Source organism: Chaetodon auriga, chromosome 2 (assembly GCF_051107435.1).
Source record: "Chaetodon auriga isolate fChaAug3 chromosome 2, fChaAug3.hap1, whole genome shotgun sequence".
Lineage (NCBI taxonomy): Eukaryota > Metazoa > Chordata > Actinopteri > Chaetodontiformes > Chaetodontidae > Chaetodon > Chaetodon auriga.
This window is the reverse complement of record NC_135075.1, coordinates 8,868,919-8,892,472: the sequence shown is the minus strand read 5'-3', so window position 1 is coordinate 8,892,472 and position 23,554 is coordinate 8,868,919. Positions and strand designations below refer to the sequence as shown.

Below are 23,554 nucleotides of genomic sequence, written 5' to 3'. Positions count from 1 at the left end.
CTCCCATCACGAGCTATCTTTTCTTTACCTTGCAAGGCAGGTGGGTTTGCAGGATCACAAGCTCATGCGAGCTGACAATCCATCTGGCCAGGCTTCAGCTTATGTGCTTGCAGTCGAACCAAAGTCATTCAGACCAATGATTGGTCCTATGGGGAACTAGTGGCAGTTACGGGCGTGGTTTAGATGGGACGAAAGCGAGAGAAGCACCGTTCATTTGAAAACGACAGTGCTGATGCCTGAAGAGGTTAGCGCAGATGCTGCTATAGCATCAGTTATATCAGAACTGGAGAGGATTTTTTCATTGAAATAAGAGCAAAGAACTACACTGAAGGCCTTTCTCAATGAAAAGATGTTTGGACTATTCTTTGCCAAGAGTCCTACTATATCGTGTAGTTCACTGACCTGATTGATTAAAGTTAGGCCGTGATAGACAGTAATAGACAGATGGTTTATCCAATCACCTACAAACCCTTTTCCAAACCTTTTCCATGGACGACTTCCCACATGGTTCTGTGTAACAAACCATCTGGCGCTCAGGTTAAGACTTTGTAAAGCTTAAAAACAAAGCTAAGAGGAGGTGCAGAAGTCGAGCTTTCTCTCAGACCACTTGAATTACAATATCCTCCTGACTGCCAGTAGTTCAAATTTAAGTAAGCCTGAATATCTCCCACCCACTGCATACTACTGAATTAACTCCTTTTGCTATCTACAGAGGACATTTAGGGCTTTTCAATGATACCAAATGTGAAGGGGTGGGGCTTTGGCACCTTTCTCTTTCTCATTAAGGGAAATGGCGTCCATCAGTGCAATATTGGAAGAGGACAAGTAAGTGCATGATACTTTTTATTGAGCAAATTTTGGCTTGAAATGTTGTTGGCATATTTTAGATAAGTCTCTTAACAACACATTAACACATTGTCTGAATTATTTTAACTGTATTTTAGCATAGTATTTCAGTGTTTAAACCTAAAAAAAACCTCAAAAAAAAAAAAAATGTTTTCAGTATTGTAATTCCCTCACAAAAATTGGGGATATTTTTTTTTTTAAAGGTGATTATATTTTAGAATTTTTTTTTGCCCAATGATGAAAAAAAAAAAAAAAAATTTGACCATGCTCTTCACTTGAACATGTAGAAGAAGTAAATGGTCTTCTGTCAGACAGACACTGACAGTCTGTCACAGCTATAACCTTTTCTTCAGCTGTTGCTCACACTGGGTTTTCTGAAATGTTTGTTTCTTTTCAGTGTTTCTCTGTCCAGAGCTGGTCAAGGCAAGCTGTCCAGTTATTTAGTGTGCTGTCTGTTCAGGGATGTAAAATGTGCAGTGATCAGCAATGCATAATAATGAGAGTTGCACCATTTAGATTATGCATGCCAAGTCATTAAAGATTTTGGCATGGTGGCAGCAATGGTGATGTACTGGATACAGCTCACTAAAATACCCATGATTGTTATATTATCTTAGTAATAAGTAGTATAGTATGTATATACAGTTTTGTTTTTACTGCCAGCGCAGAGGCAGCAGAGATTTAAGGATATGCAGTTATTGTACTTGGATATTACTTATTTCAGTCCTCACTGAATACAACTCATGTCAGGTTTCCTCCTGTAGCCACTTCTTTTGTCTTTTCATTTTTTAACATCTGACATTAAATTTGACAGAAAAACATACAAACAAGCTTGTTTGAAATCTCTATAATTCTACACGTGATGGCTATTAAACTGCTGCTAAAGTCAGATACTGTTATCGAGGGCTGCAAAGAGTTTCAATTACATTGATATGAAACGGTGAAAATTAGCAAATCATCACATTTGAGAAGTTTCCTTGTTAAATGAGCTTATTAAAACTGTTGATTTATACGTTTCTGTCGGTCGATTAATCAAACGATAAGTTGTTTTGTTTCTACTGCTTTGGGATCAGGACACTGGAAAGATCACCACACTCATCCTTAGACTTATACATGGACAAGCACACAGGCTCAGTATGAGTTGAAATGACATGGAATAAACATTACACCCTGTAATGGGCTGATATGGTTTATCTGTAATGAGGCTCATCTTGTCCATGCACAGTGTTGGACTACATTTCTCACACAAATGACCATTGTTGTAACTCAGATTGATCACAAATCAGTTTGAGTCTTTGAATCAGTCGCCTTCACCACTTTTATGCTATCTATTTTCAGGAGTACAGTAGCCTCGTTTCATCAGTTGTGGGTGGGGGAGTGGTATTGAAAAGATGTATTCAAAAGTGTGGCCTTGCAGTCTGAAAAGATGGGGGTGGGGGGGGTGGGGTGGGGGGGCTGATATAACAGGACACTACAGTGAAAACATCTGCACTGATCCTGATCAGCTTTAGCATATCTTAGTGTAAAATAACTTTGTTTTTGGTATGAAAACATGAATTCATTTGCATTGGAAAAGATCATTGCCTGAACGGTGAAAGGCAGGAGCATTGTCATGTTAAAGTTTACCTTGGTCTTTTTTTTTTTTTTGTAGCCTCTGCGAGGTGATGCTGGTGTGAGTGAGTCAGAGTTTTTGAATGGCGGGCTGGGTTTATAAACCTCCGCCAGCCCTCAACACATGAATCTAGAGGCCACTTGTCTCTGCGGTCTGTCACATATGCACATGCAGCAAGGACTGACAGCCTCAGCATCCTTACTTTTCACCCTGGAGGGCACAGGAGCACAAAGACAGCTCTTCATCATGAGGTCCATCTGCCTGCTGCTCTTCTCCCTATTGTTGGTGTCCCGTGGATCTTCAGCAGTCATCACAGGGGTATTTACTTTTCAAATTGCTATTTTCTTAAACGGAAATGTTGCCTAACGTGCATTGCTAGAATTTGCCTCCTCTTAATGGCTAAAATAATTAGCATTAGCTATACCTTCAAGAATCCTGTCTTTTTTTTAACACTTTGAAAGGAGGATATTTTGATATTAAATTAATCTAAAAAAAAAAAAAAAACTTTCCTAAATATGTTATAGTAAAGACAAATATATCAAATAAGTATATAAAGTGACACTGCAGCAAAAAGACTTTCATGTGTGTCATATTTGTGCTTAGACCAAAGCCTCACTGTCACATTTGTCCTTCGATTGTCATTTTTTTCCCTCATAGTTCAAATTTATGGCAAATGATGATGAATAAAATGAACAAGATATTTGAATTTTAATGTACTTTAAAGGAAGAATGTAAAAACATGCTGGACTCAAAATTCATCATCAGACAGATAGATAGATAGATAGATAGATAGATAGATAGATAGATAGATAGATAGATAGAAATATATAGAAATACTTCACTGTTGGGTTGAATCAGTGAATCATTTCCCTATCCACAGTCAGGATTTACATAATTCCATGAGCATAAATCATGGCCATAACCTGCTAATAAAACACTCATCCCTGTCACAGCCACGCTCCCACACTGTGCTGCTGATGTGAATTGAGAGAGGAGCATGCAGCCATAAAACAGAAAGTGATTTTCATCCACGTCTGTCACATGAAATCACTTCTGTTCCTCCTCATTGTATTCCCTTCATCTTATCCAAAGTGAGAGCTGTCACTCAGCTTCTCATCCAGACACTCATAACAATAAATCACCAGCAATCCTGAAGTGTTTTGTTGAGGTATGATGTGACTAATGCTGTAATAACACTGAGCATAATATACATGCATAATAACACCAGGCATAATATACTGTTTAAGTAGCAGCAGTCTGCAGTGTGTATTGCAACACATTTCAACACGTTGCAATTTTATAATAACAATAAACTTTAATCATATCAATAAGGAATTGATTACATTAACTAGAGTATAGCATTTGTTTGCAAGAAATTGCTATTACATTAACATTTAAATGTTGTTACTACAGGTCCATAAAACTAATAAGTCTTTTATTGTTCTGTGTAAGTCATTAATATGCATGTTTATGTGTGTATGTGTGTGTGTGTGTGTGTGTGTGTGTGTGTGTGTGTGTGTAGGCCTGTGAAATGGACTCTCAGTGTGGAGGGGGGATGTGTTGTGCGGTGAGTTTGTGGATCCGCAGCCTCCGTATGTGCACGCCTATGGGACAAGAAGGAGACGACTGTCACCCCATGAGCCACATGGTGAGATCATCTCCAGAGGTGCTCTCACCTCTGCTGTGACATGTCACACGTCATTGATTTGTCTCCACACAGCGGCAGTGAACAAAATTTGGTTATATTTGACCTGTGGCTTATTGCCACATTAAACTGTAGGTAGCCAATGTTGCTTTTTGTGCAATTGTTTTCAAAGCATTGAGATCCTCCCCTTTAAAATTCACACAAGTGGCCAGAAAAATAGCCTTTCACTGCATGCATCATGCCTGAGGAAAATAAAATGAATCTCATACCAAAGGAGTCTCTCTTTCTGCCTCCAGGTTCCTTTCTTTGGGAAAAGACTGCACCATACTTGCCCCTGTCTGCCCAACTTGTCGTGCATCACCATAGAGGAGGGGAGATCCAAATGTCTCTCACCGTACAAGTATCCAGGCCACTACCTCTGAGGACCAACACTTACAGTTACACTATTTGCTACCTGCACTGTAACTGTCTTTAAAAGCCTGTTTCCACTTTGTTTTTTTAATTATTATTTTGAATAAAGAGATATATTTAATAATGCATCGTCATTTCTGGTTCAGGTTTAATTAAACTATATAATAAAAGGGAAAATTCCACTTCCTCATTTTTGCACCCAATAGATACTGACTGTGATCCCAGCTGGGGGAAGATGACTGCTCCCTGCTGTCACTGATCAGCGTTGTGTTGTAGATATTACGAGAATGCAGCATGTACTGCAGTTTCAACCTAAACATGCACAGCTTTTCCACCGTACATGCTGGAATGTTCTTTACTTCTGCACATCAAAGGTTTGTTTCTGTTCTATATTTGCTTTGTTTCAGTACTTATGTTTGAAAATAGATATTTTGCACTGTGTGAAAACAGACACCTCACAGTGAATGATAAACCAAAGGAAAAAAAGATCATATTTTTATGCGGCTCATGGTGAGTCATTTCTCTGACTGATTTGATTTTATTCAGTTTTGTTATTTAAAATTTATGCTATTCAAATTTTTGAATTCATCAATCAAAATGCACACGGAAAACGCGCCTTGTTCTACGGTGGCCCTGAAGTGCAAAACACAACGGCAAAAGAGAAAACACAACGGCAAATCACAAAACACAACGGCAAAAGAGAAAACACAACAACATTAACCAAAACGGAAAAGGTAGGTACCCTCGATGGACAAGAATCGTCGCTGATTGGATGAAAGAACTGGTCCGTCCTTTGAACCGGAAAGAGGGGGTTGTTTCGTCCAATCAGCGACGATTCTTGTCCCCCGAGGGTACCTACCTTTTCCGTTTTGGTTAATGTCGTTGTGTTTTCTCTTTTGCCGTTGTGTTTTGTGATTTGCCGTTGTGTTTTCTCTTTTGCCGTTGTGTTTTCTCTTTTGCCGTTGTGTTTTCTCTTTTGCCGTTGTGTTTTCTGATTTGCCGTTGTGATTTGCACCTCAGGGCCACCGTATTGTTCTCTTTTTGTCAGTAAGATCAATCTTGATTTCCAAAGATGCTCTACGTCACACAGGGTTATACCGTACTGGCGGCAGTGGTTGAGTTTGTGGTGAGCTTTCAGCTGCCCTCTTGGGAAACATGTGGAGAAACATGTCATTCCAATGACATGATGAGTGAGATGTGCGAGTTGGGTTACACTTTCATTATCCACTCATAACCAAAATGCTTGTGACAGTATCTTTTCCCGCTTAATTGCTTTCTTAATCACAAAGTACAAAAAGAAAAACTCTGGGAACATTTTAATTGGGGTTAAAAGACAAGAGGGGACGGGCCTTTTCTCGCATTCACCTTGGCAGCACGTCTTTATGACACCAGGAAACAGTACGACAGCTCTGAAATTAATCACTGTCAGGCTATGATTCACAGCATTTATTCAAGGCTCAAAGCTATAATTAGATTTGTCCAATGTGTAAAGAAATGACTCACATCAATCTTGTTCTTTAGAAATGGATATTCGTCTTCTGTGGCTCAACACACGAGAGCATTCAAACAACCTAAAAATCCTCAGTGGAGTGATCTGTGATGAGGCAATGCCCCACATAATGGAAGTTGACATGGGAGCTAACGAGAATACATGAAAGAATAAAAAGCCTCCAGGAACAGACACTTGGAACATCTCAATAACAGAATTTGTTCAAATCTACAATGTAACAGCACGCAAAATCTGAAATATGAGTAAAATGAGCCATGAACCATTATTTCACAAAGTATTTTATAGATAAAAATCATTTCATTAAAAAAAACTTTAATCAATAATTAAACAGTCATTAGTTGCAGCTTTAAAAGGGAACTCCATCAATTTTATACATGAAGGTTTGTTTACTGCACTTTGGTGCACCAGGGAGCTGTGTGAAGTCTGATAAATTGCCTTACACGATGTCACTTGAGTCAGGATCAGTTGGGGCTGAAGACTGCACTTTTGAACATGACAAAAAAGTTATGGTGTGGAAGTAGAAAAGTGTGTTTACCAGACCTCCGTATCCTGCTCCTCATCTCTGCTGCAAGCTAGAGGCTACATTAGCTGCTAGTAGCATAGCACACCTGAATCTTCAACTGAACTGTTGGCAGTTTGATTAGCATTGTGGGTAATGTAGGTGCCAAGGAAGAAGAACGTTTGGAATAAAGAAGATGACACCCTCCTCCTTTTTTTAACTGCACATTGTGAATCCGGCAGTGTTACAGGATGCAATGCTAAAACGATGGAGTGCTCTCAGAGTACAGCTCAGAATCTTTGTATACCTGACTCATCCAGCCTAATCATATGATACCATAAAAAAAAGCTACATCTCCAGCTCCCCAAATTGTATTTTAGGAAAACCCAGTGAGGACAGAGGTCATCATGGTTGCTCAGTGGTCAGAAAGACCCAAAAAGTCAATAAAAGAACCAGCAGTACAAGCCCAGTAAAGAGAATCATATTTCCCCAGCATCACAATGGAGCCTGCGTGCCCTGAAGACAACACGGTGTACCAAAAATACCTGACCTGCATTTGCATTGCACGAGAGCACGTGCAGGTGAGGGGCTTCCTGCAGCTGAGGAGCCACAGCAATTACACCGTGAGACCTCAGCATGCTGGTAGCAGAGCACGGCCAGATGTCAGGAACAAGCAGCCATGTTGTGATGCTAATGGTTATGGATGCACTGAGGCCAGATAGTGTGTTGAGGAGTTCAGTGTTGTATAGCACATGAGAGTGACGGAGGGCCAGGAGCTCAGAAACACCTCACTAAATCACAGTAATTAAAGTATGTACAGGAGAAAACTGCTCATCCTTTCTTTAAAAGCTGCATTTGGTCTAACTGAGGCCAGTGTCAATGAATGCAACGGCAATTAGCTCAATCAATAGCCTGCTACTGGCCTAAGGAGAGAAGGGGGTATCGGGGGTTTGAGGGATTTTGATTAAAAAGCAGGAGGTGCGCAAACAGCCTATTGAAACAAATCTAATTACCTGTTTTAGTAAGTGTTGTCTTTTCAACCGTGAATATAACACTTGTAAAGTTTACATCGTATTTCTGGTCACAGTTTGCAGGTTGGTGATGTGCAATGTGACATGACAGCGACACACTGCATTTCCAACAGCTATAATTAGTTTGACAGCAGAAGATTTTCCAGTGGTACAAAACACTGGTGGTGTCAGAAGCAAACAGCAAGGTGTGCAGGGAACGGGAGAAAGGGTTCGTAGCCTTGGATTTCAGAAATACTGAGCTAATTATTCCTCCTAAGCCCCCTAAATGCCCCACATCTCCATCTTTTTTTTTTAAATATCTGCATTTTTCATATGATGCCATTAACTGCTCTTTTATATCTTATTTCTCGGGATGAAAATGCTGTTATTAAGCCTTCTACACACAGCCAAGAATTAAATATACTGAATCTAAAAATACTGGAATCAGTCTAAAATATAGGGTACCGACTATGTGCACATGTTTAATCAACTTAAGTCCCCTCGGGTTATTAAAGGGACTCGTCAATTTTACGCATGATTTTAACTGGTCACAAGAAGTCTCATTCGGTCTTTGAATGGGAGGAGCTTTCTAAAGTCTGGAAAAAAAAAACCCTGATGATGTCACCAGGGTCATCTTGGCTTGGGCTCTACAAAGTGGGCACTAAAAATAGGAGGTGCAGGCGCAGAGTGCTACAACTTCCGGAGTGCCTCTTTAAACCCTCTGAAGTCCCAGAATAAACACCAAGAACATGACGTCAGTGTCTGTAAAGGTGGAGAAATCAACGATAGAAACATGAAGACTGTCTGTATTGATTTAGAAGCCAATTTGTTGAAATACTTGGTGCAACTCTCATTTTTTCAACTGCAAAAGTTTTAAACATGTCTATCACTCTCTCCATTTAAAACCCACCGCTTAATGCAACAAGTTCACACCTGTTATCAGGGGGCTGTGTGAGAAAACACTGACCAGAGTACACAAGGCAGGGAGGGGGCAAGTGAGCATGCTGACAAAAGAAGATTACACAAGATATACATAAGATGAGACACGTTCAAGAGCAGAACCAAATCACGGAGAGACTACTAACAGAGTGCAGAGTCCAAACACCTCATCATTTGTTTCTCATTTATTTGCTAAGAAATACAAACAATGCAAACATCCTTTCCAAAGCACCATATTGTTAACATTTTCAGAGTCCCGACGTCCGTATCTGTAGAAAAAGAATACCTGTATATTCTGCAGGGAAAGCAAATCAACCCATTTCTCAACACAACTGACCCATGAAAAACAATAAGAATATGCAAAATACCTTAAAAGCGAGTTTGAACACCTTTTCAACACGGAGAATCTTAAGAGATTATGAAATATACAACATATCTGGTTAAAAAAGCAGAAGGAAATGGGAGAGGGCTTTACAGTATTTACAAATGTGACATTGTCCTCATTAAAAATATACTGAGATCTGTATCTCATCTGTGGTATCCAAATGATTAGAAACCAAGCGTGTCACAGATGCCAGAGAAACTGACGCCCGTCAGCTCATAAAATAGTCCTGTTGTGTTTCGGTCATCAGTTTCAGCAAAAGGCAAACGACCTCAGATGGGAGTGCTGGGAGACAATTTCAAAATATACAAACAAATAGCCAAAGTGACATTCATGTACAATATTGTAATCAGCAAAAAAGGTTGATATACTCAACGGGCCATAAAAACTGTCTCCAAAGGTAGGACGTAACATGAGACACGGCTGTCATGTGGAGTGAAAGTCACCTGCAGCAGGCCTACATGCAGAGGTGGAAATCAAAAGGTGGCCTAATCATGATATCCAGTTGGTGAACCTCATAACACACCATTTTTAAATAAAGCATCAGATTACGTTTCTATATTTTAATAAGTCTCATATAGTTTTAATTAGTCCGACTCTGATACGTAAAATATAGTAGAATTTATATCATATTCAAGTTTTTGTCAAATGAAAATAGAGGGTAACATCTTTGCCACTAATGAACTTGAAGTGAAGCGCTTTCACTCTCCATCACCCCCCCACACATTCTGGGGACCAGTCTGTGTACATTCTGAAACAAGACGTGATGTGTCTTTGGCAGCATTTTGGGCCCGTGCAGCTCAGATGACACAGTACGGCTCCATGGGCGTCTGTGTCCCCAGGCAGCAGGGGAAACAGGCTCGGAGGCGCATCCGGAGCTCCTTGTTGAACATGAAGCTGATGATGGGGTTCGCTCCCGCCTGGGCGAAGCTCATCCACACCGCAGCCGTCAGGTAGAGCTGCGGGACCGGAGCCCCCCGCACAAATATTCTCAGGTAGCAGGCGCTTATATAAGGAGCCCACAGAATGAGGAAGGTCAGTGTGATCATGTAGTACATCTTCCCGATCCGTTTCTCCATCTTAAACTCGTCCAGCACCAGCAGCCTCCTGTTGCCGAGGTGGGAAGCTTGCCTGATGCCCACCAGCGTGGGCGGGGTGGGTCCGCGGCCGAAGCCGGCGATCCAGTTGGCGGCGGCCTGCCCGGTGGCTCCTGGGCCGTGGAAGGTCCAGTTCTGGCTGATGGCGGGGACCAGCTGAGCCGGCTTCATCTTGCGGTGATCGTAGACGAAGCACAGCATCTTGATGTAAACCACATGGGTCGTCCCCACGATGACGGCCAGCATCAACATGAAGCCCAGGGTGTCGTTCGCCTTCACGTAGCGGTGCTCGAAGATGCACTGCTCCTCCTCACGGATGAACTTGTAGGTGCCCACGTCGAACACCGGAGGGAAAGCCATGGCCACGGAGAGAGTCCACACCATGCAGATCACGGCCACGCACGTACACAGATTCATCCGTTTGTAGTAAAACCTGTGGTGGGCGATCGCCATGTACCGGGTGACGCTGACGCAGAAGAGCAGGAAGACGACGTGGAAGCAGAAGAGTACCGACATGAAGGCGACGATCTTGCAGCTGAGCGCGCTGTACGGCCAGGCGGAGCCGCCGCCGATCGATGCCATCACGAAGGGGAAGCAGACGGCAGAGCGCACCACGTCCGCCAGGCACAGGTCCAGGAGGAAGTAGTAGGGAGCCTTGTGCAGCGAGCTGTCCTTCAGCAGCAGCAGCGACAGCGACGCGTTGCCCAGCAGGCTGATGCCCATGATCAGACCCAGGGAGGCCAGCTTGACCGCAGAGGCCGTGGACGCATAGTTCTGTAAGGACGGGCTGCTCCCCCCAAACTCACTTGTGTTCGCCATCTATGCAGCCGAGGTCGTGTGTATCCCCACATCAATTCATCGACGAGCGGTAGTATCCTGCCAAGGCTGAAATGAAAACAAAATCAACACGATCCGCCGCCCCTTTAACAGAAAAAAACCCCACTCAGGAATAAATTCCACTCAGAAGCATCCGTTCAACGTCGCTTCACATCCATCCCAGTGTGCCGTGATCCCCACCAAAAACAAACAAAAAGGCATTCAGCATTTCTTCTTTTTCTTCTTGTCCTTCATCTCACAAGTGTCCGGCACGGGAGACATCCCTGTCTGCTGCTGTGTTCTCTGCTGAATGGAGGCAGCCCGGGTTGGGTCCAAACACCATCTCGAAAGGCATCCGCTCAGCAGCCGAGCGGCTCAGAAAACGCATCTCAGTTTCCACCGATGGCGGAGGTCTCCCGGTCGTCTTCAGGAATAAAGAAGCAGACGGTGTTGCGCGGAAGCGTGGCGCAATTACGCATCCACAGCCTCATCAGCGGCGGCTACAACATCGAATTAAGGCCAACATGTCCTGGAAAAGCTGAGAGCAGGATTGGTGGCTCGCAGAGGTGAGAGCGCCAGTGTGGGTCTATCGGTCGCTCCCTCACAGCAGCCTATGCGACGCACGTCCGCTTGCATGTAGAGAGCAGGCCTGGGATCAGTCAGGAGGCTCATCCGCCGGGTCCTTGTCTCATCCAGTCTATAGGAAGTCTGTCTCCACGCACTGATGAGATGCACATGTAGACAGAGATGTCCTCTGACATTACATAATATCTGATTAAAATAAATCAATAAAAATAAAAAAATGCATTTAAAAAATACCATGCAAATAAAAGCATAGTTAAATATTATATGATAATTAGTATTAGAAGAGAGTCAAGAACACATCGTTTTCTCACACACATATGCACACACAGACGGAAACAGCCCATAATAATTCTGTGCGAACATCTTTTTAATAACATTATTTTACTGAAAGATGAAAAATAGTGGCAAATGATAAAAATACACCTTTTAACCTCGCATCACTGTTATGCACTATAATGTTCAACATATATTAAAACGTACATGAACTGCAGGGTTTCTGTTTTGATCTGATTTTGTTTTCATGTCCAGGTTTTCAACACACATTTGTGTTATTTTAAGCCTCTTCAACAAAGATATAGCTTTTTTCCCCCTGATGCTACAGAAGGAAATAACACACTTAAATAAACCAAGCAAAACAGAACACTGACCTATTACACAAAAAGATTATCACCAATATCCAGACTACTACTCCAGCGCTCGTATAACCCTGCTCTCTGCCCTTATTGTTTGGAATGATACACATATAAGTCAGGCTACACTGACCAACTGTCAGTCAACACACATAGCTATAACTTGGAATGACAGGCATCACACAGCTGATAGCTGATGAGAGAGACTGGAGGATGACACAGTCAGAGCTAACGGTGTGAGTTCAAATGAGGTAAATAGTTGCATAATACAGCGATGTAGTGCAGAGTGGTACCTCAGAAGCTAATTCTGTAGAGGGAAGGTGGAGCTGACAAAGGCTGTATTTGATGCCTCTAAGAGATGCGGCAGAGGGTTTGACAAGTGGCTTGAAAACAGCTGAAGAGACCTTTTGCAGTCAGAACTCAGAGTGAAATGAATGTTTTCTTCATTAAATAGCACTGCTTGACTGCAGTCAGAGTTTTCAGGAAAATGTAATATATCATCTAGAATATGTTATGTCAATATGTTAAAGGTCCCTCAATAATAAAATCTTGTTCTCAGCAGAACTACAGTTGCCATCCTATGGATGGACTGCACCTGCTACTGCAGTGATTCACCAGCACCCCCTGCAGCCAGCTCCAAGGAGCATCATGAACATTTAATTATGTCGGGCATATTAGCAGCCACTGCTGTCTTTCAGACAAATATTGTTCTTGCTGGGAAAGTAACACACCTAAAAATGAAACCACAACTGATCTAAACCTGCAACGATCATGCCTGAGGTCAGCTCAATGCTCAGATAACACATCCCGGAAACACCACCTGACCAATCAAATGGTTGCAGCTATCAAATGGGCAGGTGTAGTTCCAGATTGGCTAGGTTTAGCATATGCTGGCAGTGTAATACTGTAATGGTGTTGATGGTTGAAAGTGGCAATAGTAAATTAATTTCCTATTTATGAAACCATAATTCCTTTCAACAATAGTAAGCTTGGGTATTAGATTACAAGTGGTGAGTTCAACAATGGTTTTGGTACAGTTACGTTCACAGATATATGATGGTGAACAGCTGAGATTTGCTGGGATTTAGAGCGCTGGAGCTTTGAAATCTCACTTCTTGCTTGCTTGAGTACTTAAATATCCAAAGAACAAATATTATAACAGGATAGCATAAATTAAAATATCCACACCCTAATCGGACAGCGTATGATCCAAACATGCACATTTGTCTTTCCTTATATGTGAGAATTGCTCTGCAGCTAAAGCTTGACAAGCTCACATAGACACGTCTCTCTGGGGATGGAACCTCATCAACAATTGTCTTGTTGGAGCTTGCAGAGTACTTTAGCCAAAGTGCCCTCAAACAGGCAACAATGGGCTCGAAACTGAAGATAGTGTGATGAGATGATGCGTCACTTGGGAAAAAAAACAAACACACTTGCCCATTTCCTGGTCTGCAGGAATGGACGTCACTCTCTCCTGGGTCTCAGAGAAGACATGCTTGCTTAGTTCTCGGTGCCCCTCTCGACTATATTGAGGAAGGGGAAGTAAAAAGTTATTTTCAATAAGAATAGTGCAGTTCTCAGACTCATTCAACAACTGTTTATCAGCACAAAATAGAAGTTCTGGCCCTCAACTCGCTGAGTTGTTCTCTCCTGGTGGGGCTGTAAGAAAGAAAAAACAATCAGTATGTAAGAAATTTCAACTACATGTAATCCAAAGCTGAGAGGCTTGTCTTTGTCTCTCCTCTCCTTGGTGGCTTCACATCATTGAGTAGTGTCACGCCTCCTGAGATTGTATTCCTGCAGGACAGAACTCTCTGTTTGCCATCAGGCCAGGAGGCTGTCACATGAAACCCAGCAAAAAATGAGTGGGCTGTCCACCCCTCTGGACACTGAGCTTCAGGTCAGCTTCTCTTCCATGGGTAGAAAGAGACGTTCTGGTTGCAGAGGTGCTGTGAGTGTTGCAGCCTTACTAGAACATTAAATGAGTGCTGTAAAAAATCTCTGGCTGGAGTTGGGCCTTGAGCGAGTAGATCCCAGGCCAAGACACACATGAGTGTAACAAGCATTTCACAGTGAAAGAAAAACAAAATCCTGCTCAATATTGAAAAAATATCAAGAATAATGGCAACAAAATGATGCTCTAACTCAGAATCAGAGTGAACATGGCGAACAGCATCTATACGGCACGGCCTGGCCGATAATGGATTTTTTTTAGGCAAATGCTACTTTTGATATTAGGAAGACACTTTAAAGGGTGAAAAATAAACTTGTCTGTGCTCTCCGGTTGACACATTATGTGACTGATCTGTTACTTATTGGCTGACATCTATGCCAATGTATCTGTGATAAGAAAATATCAGCGATTTCACGGCCTGGCCTACTTATCAGGCAAGCTCTAATACAAGCCTATAGATAAGACTGCTACTGTTTTTGTGCATACAGAGCTGTGGTCTGGCTGGAGATGTAGTACAGAAGTGCACAGCAGTGCAAAGAACCTGTGGTAACCTACATTTCTAAAAGTAACCTACTTCCAGACTCCGCCAGATTCTTCCAGTCATACAGCTGCATATATCAGTAACAGATGTAGTTTACCTCCTGCACGATCACTGTCTCGTGCTGGTCTTTCTTAATATATTTATTTCTGTCAGACCAGTTATCCTGGATTGAAATGTTCTTCAGGCCAGTTTCTGCTCCAACAAAAACAGTCAGAGTGAGGCCTCTTCCTCCTTTTCCCGCTCTCTGGGATGGACCAACTACGACGTTTCTGGTCGGTGACGCGGTGACGTCACCAGTCGGTAGGCGGAAAAGCGGCAGTGTGCGTCTGTGTCTCGAGATAAAGCCAAACCGGGTGTTTTTATTAAGGCTCCTCATACAGCAGATATTCAAAGATTAGCTGTCGGGCTGCTGAAATGGCGGTCCCTGCGGGTCACACGGATGTACAGAGGGACAGAGGCGCCATGAGCGGACAGACAGTTTCCCCCGAAAACAACATTGACATCGACGAGGAAGAGTTGGAAAATATCACAAAGAAACACCGAGAAGACGAAACGACAGCGCTGCCTTTACACTCTCCGTGGACGTTTTGGCTGGACAGGTAATGTTCGTCCCGTCCTCCGCATTGTCCGCGAGTGGACACTTTAAGGACGGACAGGAATGATGGAGGAAAAACATGACCGAAGGCCACAGCTCCCCGCAGGCCTCCAGGAGCCAGTGTAGCGGGAGAGAGTCTGCCTTTGACATGACCGTCCTCAGTTTACTGCCTTGTCCCCCAGAAAAGTTTCCATTTTCACGCGCCTGCTGTTATCAAAGGCAGTGACTCGACATGTTTTGAGGTATTCAGACATGCAGGTCAGGTGACTGTAGCTCTGTGTCCCTGCAGGGAGCCGCAGCTTGGGCTGGAATTCAAACTTTTCCATTTCCTAAAAAGTAGCACAGTTAAAGAACACAGACTTCACCTCCCTCACGAGCTCAGTGCAGGCTGTTAGACCACAGCGAGGCTCTGATGCCTCGTCCAATCAAAATAAGAGACATAGTTGCAAAGTGTGTCCATACTTGTCATTGAACTGCGTGCTGAACGTGACAGCGTGTCTCTGCTGCTCTTTATGAGGTCAGGGGGTAGCTGTTTGTCAGGGATGCTTTGCTTTGTTTATTGTTTTATGTTTTGGAGCAAAGGTTTGATCATGTGGTCCGCTCAGCCAGGTGACTGGAAAGAGGTCAAATGTCCATAAAGAGACCACAGACCCCATGAAGACGGTGATAATGATTACACAGTTAACAGAGCGCTGTTGTTGACTGAAATAGGAATTATGACCCTGTAAAAATGCATGTTTTTAGCATTGTGGAAGAGAAAAATAAGGAATGTGATCCACCGACCCTAAAAGGTTGCTGTTTATGAGCCATTTGACTGTTGAATGAGCAGCACCATCAGCTTGTTTCTGTCCTTCTTTCTGTCTTCACATCACCCCCGTGGACTGAAAGAGTTTTCACTTGTTCTTGCAGGTCGTTACCGGGCACGACGGCTGCAGAATGTGAATCCAACCTGAAGAAGATCTACACCGTGCAAAGCGTTCAGGTGAGGTTCGGTGTCCGCTTAAAGAGCTTCATCATCCTGAAGAGCAAAGAGATCAAATGCATGACTTGGCAGAGGGTCCGCTTGGCTTGAGAAGAGCTCGCTTGATGAAACAAGCAGTTCAATGGCATTTAAAGCTACAGCTGGCACGTCTGGTGGGAAAACATCCAAACAGTTTTGTTTGTTGTTCTTGAGTAACATTGTGCACACTTAACTGCCTTTCAGTATGATGCACTGGTGGCTTTAAATACAAAGAAGCCAAATATGAGTCAGTGATATTCTGCAGTGGTTTTGAAGATGTAAAAATAAACAGGAAACAGGCTTGTACATTCAGTTTGAATAATCTGAGACACACAAAGCACAGAAAATCAGACTCGTAGATGACATGTGAAGGTGTTCGTTGATCAACTAAAAGGCAAAGCTTTTCACAGCTTGTCTCTACAGCAGTGGGAGGTTTAGAGTAGTGATTGTGGAGCACATGGTTCAAGAGGAGCCATAACATCACCATCAGCCATAACAAACCTGGAAAATACACGAACAAGCAAAGTGTGATCTGACTGGGCTTATGTTTGATGTGTGAAGATAGAGAACAGTTAGTGAAATGCTTTGCTTCTTTGAGCACAGAGGCACTCTTTGGATTTGGCTTTATTGCCATCGTCAGCATACTGCAGCGTTGTAAATACACCAGATGCAAACTGGATAAAGGAGGGAGATTTCTGCTCCGTATCACAGTGACTCTCTCCTGGAGCTTTATGATAGCGGGGCAGCTCTTTGCAGCATGCTGCAGGTGTTACATGTCTGCTCTCCTGTCTGCAGATGTTCTGGAGCGTATACAACAACATCCCTCCAGTCACAGCCCTGCCTTTGAGATGTAGCTATCACCTAATGCGTGGAGAGCGGAGGCCACTGTGGTGAGTCTGTTATTATTGTCAATATTACGCAGTCATCCTTTAACACATTATGACTAGAGCTGATGCAGGAACTGCCACGTAACGTCAGACCGTTTTCAACGCAAACCTTCCTCCTGTCGTCTCGGATGTAACCCCCACTTGACGTGGATGGGATGTAAAACATGTTTTTAAAATGTTGTGTGAAACTGATCACTTGGTCAGGTTTGCATTATAATGAGTTTCCCTTAATCTTTTACACCAACAGGGAAGAAGAAAGTAATGCAAAAGGAGGAGTATGGAAGATGAAAATACCAAAAGAAAGCGCTGTAGGTGTGCTCTGCTGCACTCTGTAATATCACGTAATCATAGAAAAAGCTGAATCATTAATGAGCTCTCATGTGTTCTTCTCGTTTCAGTCTACAGTTTGGAAAGAATTGTTACTTGCTACTATTGGGGAGCAGTTTGCAGATTACTGTGCCTCAGGTGAGCTGCTATCAGTCCAGCTTGATGTGTTTCCATTCCTCCACTCAGAAATCTGCTTCTACCCGGCGTAGCAATGCCACTGATGGCTGTCTGTTCACTGTATGTTGTGTCTGCTGTCTGTTTTCCAGAGGACGAGGTCGTTGGTGTCAGTGTTAGCGTTCGAGATCGGGAGGACGTCGTACAAATCTGGAATAGAGATGCGTCTCTGGCTAACGAAGCGAATATCTTGGGGAAAGTCTATGAGCTCCTCCCGTACATATCTTTTAAAGCTGTTTTTTATAAGTGTAAGTATGCCCATTTTTCCCTTCTTAGATGCATTGTACCTTTTGAAAAAATCATGCATCTGTACAGTGGATCTAGCTGCACATTTGAAGGCCAGAGCAGAGCATGCAGGCATGCCAGAGGATAATTTAAGGAGTGAATATGGCTTTAGGCTAGGCTGTACTGACAGTGCAGGAAAGTTCAAGACAAATGGCCTGTTTGCCCTCATACCAGCCCCACTTACAGTTGTGCATTCACAAAGCCCAGTCTTGTTACCACATGCTGAATTTTTGTTCCTAAAATTATGATAATGAGCTACAGTGTGAAGTGATTAGGTTAAACTGGTGAAACTGTATTGTTTGAAGGGCTCAGCCTGCAGGCAGAGGAGCTGCTGGTGGACTCATTATACCAGTTTCTAAACAGTGTTTTCTCTTTGATACCTGGACATGGGTGTGCACTTTGTTCACATTTAAAAACACAACAGTCAAACGGTGTCCTGCATGTAAAACGATCATTTTAATGGCGAACTGAAGGGTTTGTTCTCACCATGAATCGCTTTGACTTTTGCAGCTCACATGGAGCATCATGCCTTTGAAGGAGGACGCTCAAGACATTAGATTGTAATGCACTTTTTTTTTTACACTTCAACCTGAACTCTGTAACTGCCTCGTCGTGAAGGCGCTGTCCGCAACCTAATCAAGGATTATTATTTTGCATTCAACAAATGTTGTCAATATATTTTTATAACTTGTAATGACTGATGCCTTGTTTCTTTTCAACGTGGGTCCTAAAGCTCTGAACTCTTCAGAGAATGTATACCCAGCATAAATCTCATGCAGAGTTCATGTGGGTTTACTTCCTCCTATACTGCACTGCACTGTCATGGTCCTGTTCTCTGCATGGCCTATGAACCTCACAGTTTATTCCCGGTATAGAGGCAGCCCCTACATACTGTGTTTTAACTGTTCGATATGTACATCTCACTTCATTTCCTGTTTTAATTAGTGCCATAGCACTTTCCTGCCGTCTAAGTTTGTGTCCTGATGGTGTTTTATTCAGCTGGAGGATGGACTGAATATCCCGTTTGGTGTCTTGAAACTTTGACCGTACCACAAACTTCAAAGTCAGGGCAACGCTTGGAAAGATTGCACACGACTACCTATTCCAATCACAGTGTCCCTCAGCTCTAAAGCCATCACAGGGAATCAGAACACATCCCAGCACAGATATGGCCCTAAGAAATGCAAGATCTGCTCTCTGACGGTCATTTTAAAGAGCAAACCCGTTCTGAAAGGTGCCTCTTTGAATGTCCTCAGCCGCTCTGTTCTCTCTTCACACCCGTGTTGAAAGTCGACCCTCTGCTCTAAATGGAGTCACAGACTGCTCAGTGTATTGCTCTGAAGACGTACAGCTCATTTTTGTGCTCAGCTCGTGGTGCTCCTCAGTACTTGTCTGTGCTTGTTTTCCCTGTCAGTGGACTTACTGGACCATGTCCTAACCAGCACACAGAGGGAAATACAGCATTATTTGCTTTAAAGGAAGCAGCATGAGGTCGTGCTGTTCCCACATTTCACATGATTTGTAGATATAATATGTCAAATTTGCTCAGAAAGAAAAAGTCCAGTAAAGACATGCGGTGAGTTTCAGTAGTCTCTGAGTGGATGTCGACTGCTCCTCCAGGGAAAAGGACACTTTAAACCGTGAGTGACTGACCTCACCTGTGTGACTGTGTCCATAATGATAAATACCACCACTTTTACTAGAAGAAATAGAAAAAGCTATTTTTTGTATCAGAACCCTTTACAAACATTCGGAGGCTTCATCGCTCATGCTGAGATATCTTCACTAACACAGCTAACATGCTCCTTTATCGCAGCGTAGGCCACAGTAATAACAATGCTTCTGGTATTATTATCACACCACTTTTCTACCACATATCAACTTTGAACTGGTCGATAAATGAGTTCTAAGGGGACGATATTTCCTTTGTAAACATGATTTTTTTGCAGTGACATGGACAAAGTAAATAAAATGGAAATAAAAATACCATTCTTACCATCTGTGTTCCTTCTTGCACAGCACAGTCATCAGTGACTAACACCTGGAAGGACCATGTCACCGTTCTGTCATGTGGGATGTCTGTTAATACCTCATTTTCACTCATGCCAATCATTTACTGCTGATTCGTCACATTGTAGTGTTGCAGTCGCACTTCATGCTCTTACTGGCATGTCCTCTAAGGTAAGATGGGAAACGCCTCTCAAAGAAGTCTCATAAAGGTCAGGAAAGCAGCGAGCAGCGATAGCTCTGCAATTATGACTGTGTTTGTGAATTTCCAGTCAATACAGGACTGATAATGTGCCGATGCTTCGATCGACACGTTCACTTGACCTTTTCGCAGCAGACATCTTGACCTGTCACAGTCAGAAAAGCACAGCTGTTACTAATAACAGAAACACCCCTGAGGTGTCCCACTGAGCCGCGACGACGTGACGTGACGGACCCTGAAACTGAAGCAATGACGTGGAGTTCAGCCATCATTCATCTTATTAATGACGCCCTCGCGTTTCCCTCCGTGGCATGTCAACATGTACTCAGTTTTGGTGCTGGCCAGGTGTGGTACACAGTGGGTTTATTAGAGCTTTGTGCTAAAAATAGCCACTGCTGCGATGACAGCAGTGAGAGTGAACCAGATGAGTAAAGCTGTGGGTGTAAAAGCAGTGCAGTTAGCTGACACATGGTTTGTAGTGCAGACGACTGCTGAATTAAGTTTGTTCATGGTTTCGTCACCAACAATGTCCTTCAGATGACACACGGTAATTTGAACTTTTGTTGCAGCTTCAAAGACAAAGTTCATTGTGAGTCGTTCAGGGACTGAAGAAGACGTATTGACAATTAAAACTAAGCTTCACAGGGACGTTAAAATGAAATGTCTTAAAAAGTGTTCAGTTATTATGAAAGGTCTGGTGCCGCATCATGTGAATTCTCATCTCTTCATGATAACACATTTAAATATGAATACTTTTTTTATGGTCTCAACCGAACCCACAGCAGAACTCAGACCACAACCACACGATTTCCACGGATGTGTAAAACCTGTGTATGGCCTTAAGTGAACATATCTGACTATGAGACAACAGAATTAAACGGGACCTTCTGCTCCTCTTGCTCTCACTCTTCTCTTGGATGAGTCTCTGCTCTGTCTTAGGCTGGCCTGATTTTGACAGGCCTTGCATATTGTTATATTCTTTTACAAATGTCTCTTGACCAAATGAAGGATTTCAAGCAAACTGTAATTAAAAGCTACTAAAATGATTTACTAAAGGTTGTTTCAGATGTGTGGAAGGTGTTGTTAGATGCAGTGCCCACAGACAAACACAGTTCATTGAAATAAACATTTAGATTATTATATTTTGACATGACTTTAAATGTTTTTACGTGAAGCTATATATCAATACTGTAAAGTATCCAGATAGACATCTTGATGAATTGTTTTTTTTATTTATTCTTAAAAGGATTAAATCTGATTACGAAAAGTCTGCAGCCTGGTTGAAATGTTTTGACAGGAAACCTGACGACATTTCTGTTATTGTCCACGGCGAACTCTGTAACACAGAGCCAAACCACATCAAGACTTGTTTTGATCTCTTAACATGTCTGACGACCAAATATACAAGATCTTATATGAATGTGTGCTGCGCAGGAACTGAAGGTGAGCAATTACATGGACAGCTTGCTTAGGTTTCAGATTGTGTCTGCATCATGTATCCTGTGGTTATTCAACAATGCAGTGAGACTGCATGCCAGTAATTTAGAAAAGCGGCGCATCTACCTCCACTCTGTGCTGATCGTACGCACACTGAGCTGCACTTTCACAGCCAATTGAAAGACTAACAAAAATTGCTATGGACCAGCACACTCACCATCTCCCAAACCTGATTGTATCCCCAGTCAAACAATACAAGGATTCAGCAGCCAGTGGCTTGTGCTGTTCAGAGACATTGCTCTAATGATCATAGGCAAAGAGAAAAGCTGGCCCTGCTCGAAGCAACGGCAAAAAAAAAAGAAGAAAAAAAAAGCCTCTTGATCTTGAGGGAAGTGCTCCTGTTCCTCTGCGATGTGCACTGACATGCACATTGTTAGAGTCTTGGTGCCACGTTTCAAAAGAAACCTCTCAGTTAAACAAACCCTTGCATGACGACTTGTTGAATGTTCTAAATATGTTTTTTTAATGACCATAAAAACCTCGTTTTCAGTGATGCTGTCCAAACCATACAGGTTCATCATCTGTGTAGGAAATGTGTGAATGTCCAAAGCTCATCACCTGCATGGCTTTAAAACGAGGTAAGTGTTATGCTTTTACACTCCACTCCTCGAATGCTAAAAAGAGGATGTGGGTCAAACCTGGGTGGGGTGTTACTAACATTTACCATGGTGACAGCGACATCAGACATATTTATTATAAACAGTGGGATAAAAAAAAGCTGACTTTTCAAGGCTCTTGCTTGCATGTGATTGGTGAAGAACCTGCAATAAGAGGAGAACAGACTGTATTTATCAAACAGTTTTCCAGTCAGCGCTGATGCTGTTTAATAATGTTGAAAATTACAACAGAGTGTTTGAGTTGTGCTTCATGTCAGTTTAGGCCTGGTGGTGAGCGTTCATGATAAAACATCCAGCTTTCTCTCGAATTCTTCAAAATGTCTCGCATGACAAAGCAAGTGAAAGCTGCTGATTGTGGAATACCTAAAGCTGCTGCTTATTAAAAACCTGCAAACGGCTGAGTCATAAAGGAAAAATATGCAGTATATTTCAAATATTCAGAAGCCAGGTTTGAGATGTATCATTGCAACATGTGGCAAATTCCCTTGAGTCTTTCTACTTTTAGATTATATCAAATTAAATGCCTTTATATCCACACAGAGACAAACCCAACACATCAGGAAGGTTCCAAGCAAAGCAAACAGATACAATAGAAATAAAAGGTAAATGTCCATGCGATGTGAAGACACTAAATATGAAAGAGACTGGACCTGTGTTCCCATTCACCCCTAACTAATGATGCTAATATGCTTTCCATTACACATACAATTGTTGAAGCGCATGGAGTCCACTGCAATGGACAAATGTGTATGTTTGTTAAAAGTTATACCTTGAAGAGCGAATGAGCATGTATAGATAATTTGTAATAGATGAAAAATGTACTCCTTTGCAATTTCATAATATATTCCTTAAAGAATTAAATTATACAAACACCATGAAAGCATTTTCATGCTTGGCTGATGCCTTTTGAAAAGAAATGCTGCAATTCAATCTCAAGAGTGTCCTTAGAAAGCTTTACCTTATAAAATACATGATTTATTTCATTTATTGATTTATTTTTGGAAAGGAAACCACCTGTAAGTATATGTACAACTGCAGAAAGGTGCACACGGTATGAAGTTCCCTAGTTTCTCCCTCTCTCACCCATTTGATAGTTCTTCACTGCTCATTATCTGTCCATCTCCAGAAGTCCTCTCCCTTTCATTGCGTGCTGAATGCTACAGGCCCCAGCAGCAAGGGAAAAACACCGTATGAAAGCCATCCATCCCCCTTTGGGAATCAAGAGGAGCCCCTATTCATTTGCTTAATTACCTAATTAACAGAAAGCTAATTACTTTGTTGTGTGCATGTGTATGTGTGGAGAGGCTGTTACGTAACTGATAGTGATCCTCAATTAATTTGTAACTACACTCCATCAAGTCAGGGCCTGAATCCACACAACACATCACCAGCGTGACACCAACAAAACATGATAATAAATTCAGATCCAGACACGTGGCTGCTGGGCTCCGCTGAGCTCATAGATCCAGTATTGACATGCAGAT

The 23,554-nt window shown here is 42.4% G+C and overlaps 3 protein-coding genes across 4 annotated transcripts; 2 read left to right on the top strand and 1 right to left on the bottom strand.

The window, feature by feature from the left end:
• Positions 1-2,540: 2,540 nt before the first annotated feature.
• prok2 (prokineticin 2) lies at positions 2,541-4,525 on the top strand. The gene is given in 4 exon segments (XM_076754349.1): positions 2,541-2,568; positions 2,571-2,776; positions 3,981-4,106; positions 4,400-4,525. Coding segments are annotated over 4 exon segments (486 nt in total).
• A 4,119-nt stretch (positions 4,526-8,644) lies between these two features.
• Positions 8,645-10,770, bottom strand: gpr27 (G protein-coupled receptor 27). Its single transcript, XM_076752797.1, has one exon. The coding sequence runs from the start codon at positions 10,768-10,770 to the stop codon at positions 9,655-9,657; it is 1,116 nt and encodes a 371-aa protein (XP_076608912.1). The 3' UTR covers positions 8,645-9,654.
• LOC143334177 (eukaryotic translation initiation factor 4E type 3-like) lies at positions 10,286-19,734 on the top strand. 2 transcript variants are annotated; one of them, XM_076752820.1, is made up of 7 exons: positions 10,286-11,333; positions 15,984-16,056; positions 16,870-16,964; positions 17,209-17,269; positions 17,360-17,426; positions 17,555-17,710; positions 18,258-19,734. In XM_076752820.1, the coding sequence occupies exons 1-7, from the start codon at positions 11,170-11,172 to the stop codon at positions 18,302-18,304; spliced, it is 663 nt and encodes a 220-aa protein (XP_076608935.1). In that variant the 5' UTR covers positions 10,286-11,169; the 3' UTR covers positions 18,305-19,734. The 2 variants fall into 2 exon arrangements, with proteins under 2 accessions (XP_076608935.1, XP_076608926.1); XM_076752811.1 differs by lacking the exon at positions 10,286-11,333 and adding an exon at positions 14,775-15,078.
• The last annotated feature ends 3,820 nt before the right edge of the window (positions 19,735-23,554 follow it).

Excerpts from the sequence above, each read along its gene's own strand:
- gpr27 (XM_076752797.1), bottom strand. The coding sequence starts at position 10,770 with ATGGCGAACACAAGTGAGTTTGGGGGGAGCAGCCCGTCCTTACAGAAC.
- LOC143334177 (XM_076752811.1), top strand. The coding sequence starts at position 14,894 with ATGGCGGTCCCTGCGGGTCACACGGATGTACAGAGGGACAGAGGCGCC. Across the intron at positions 16,965-17,208 it reads GGAGAGCGGAGGCCACTGTG|GGAAGAAGAAAGTAATGCAA; the intron begins GTGAGTCTGTTA and ends TTACACCAACAG. Across the intron at positions 17,270-17,359 it reads AAATACCAAAAGAAAGCGCT|TCTACAGTTTGGAAAGAATT; the intron begins GTAGGTGTGCTC and ends TTCTCGTTTCAG.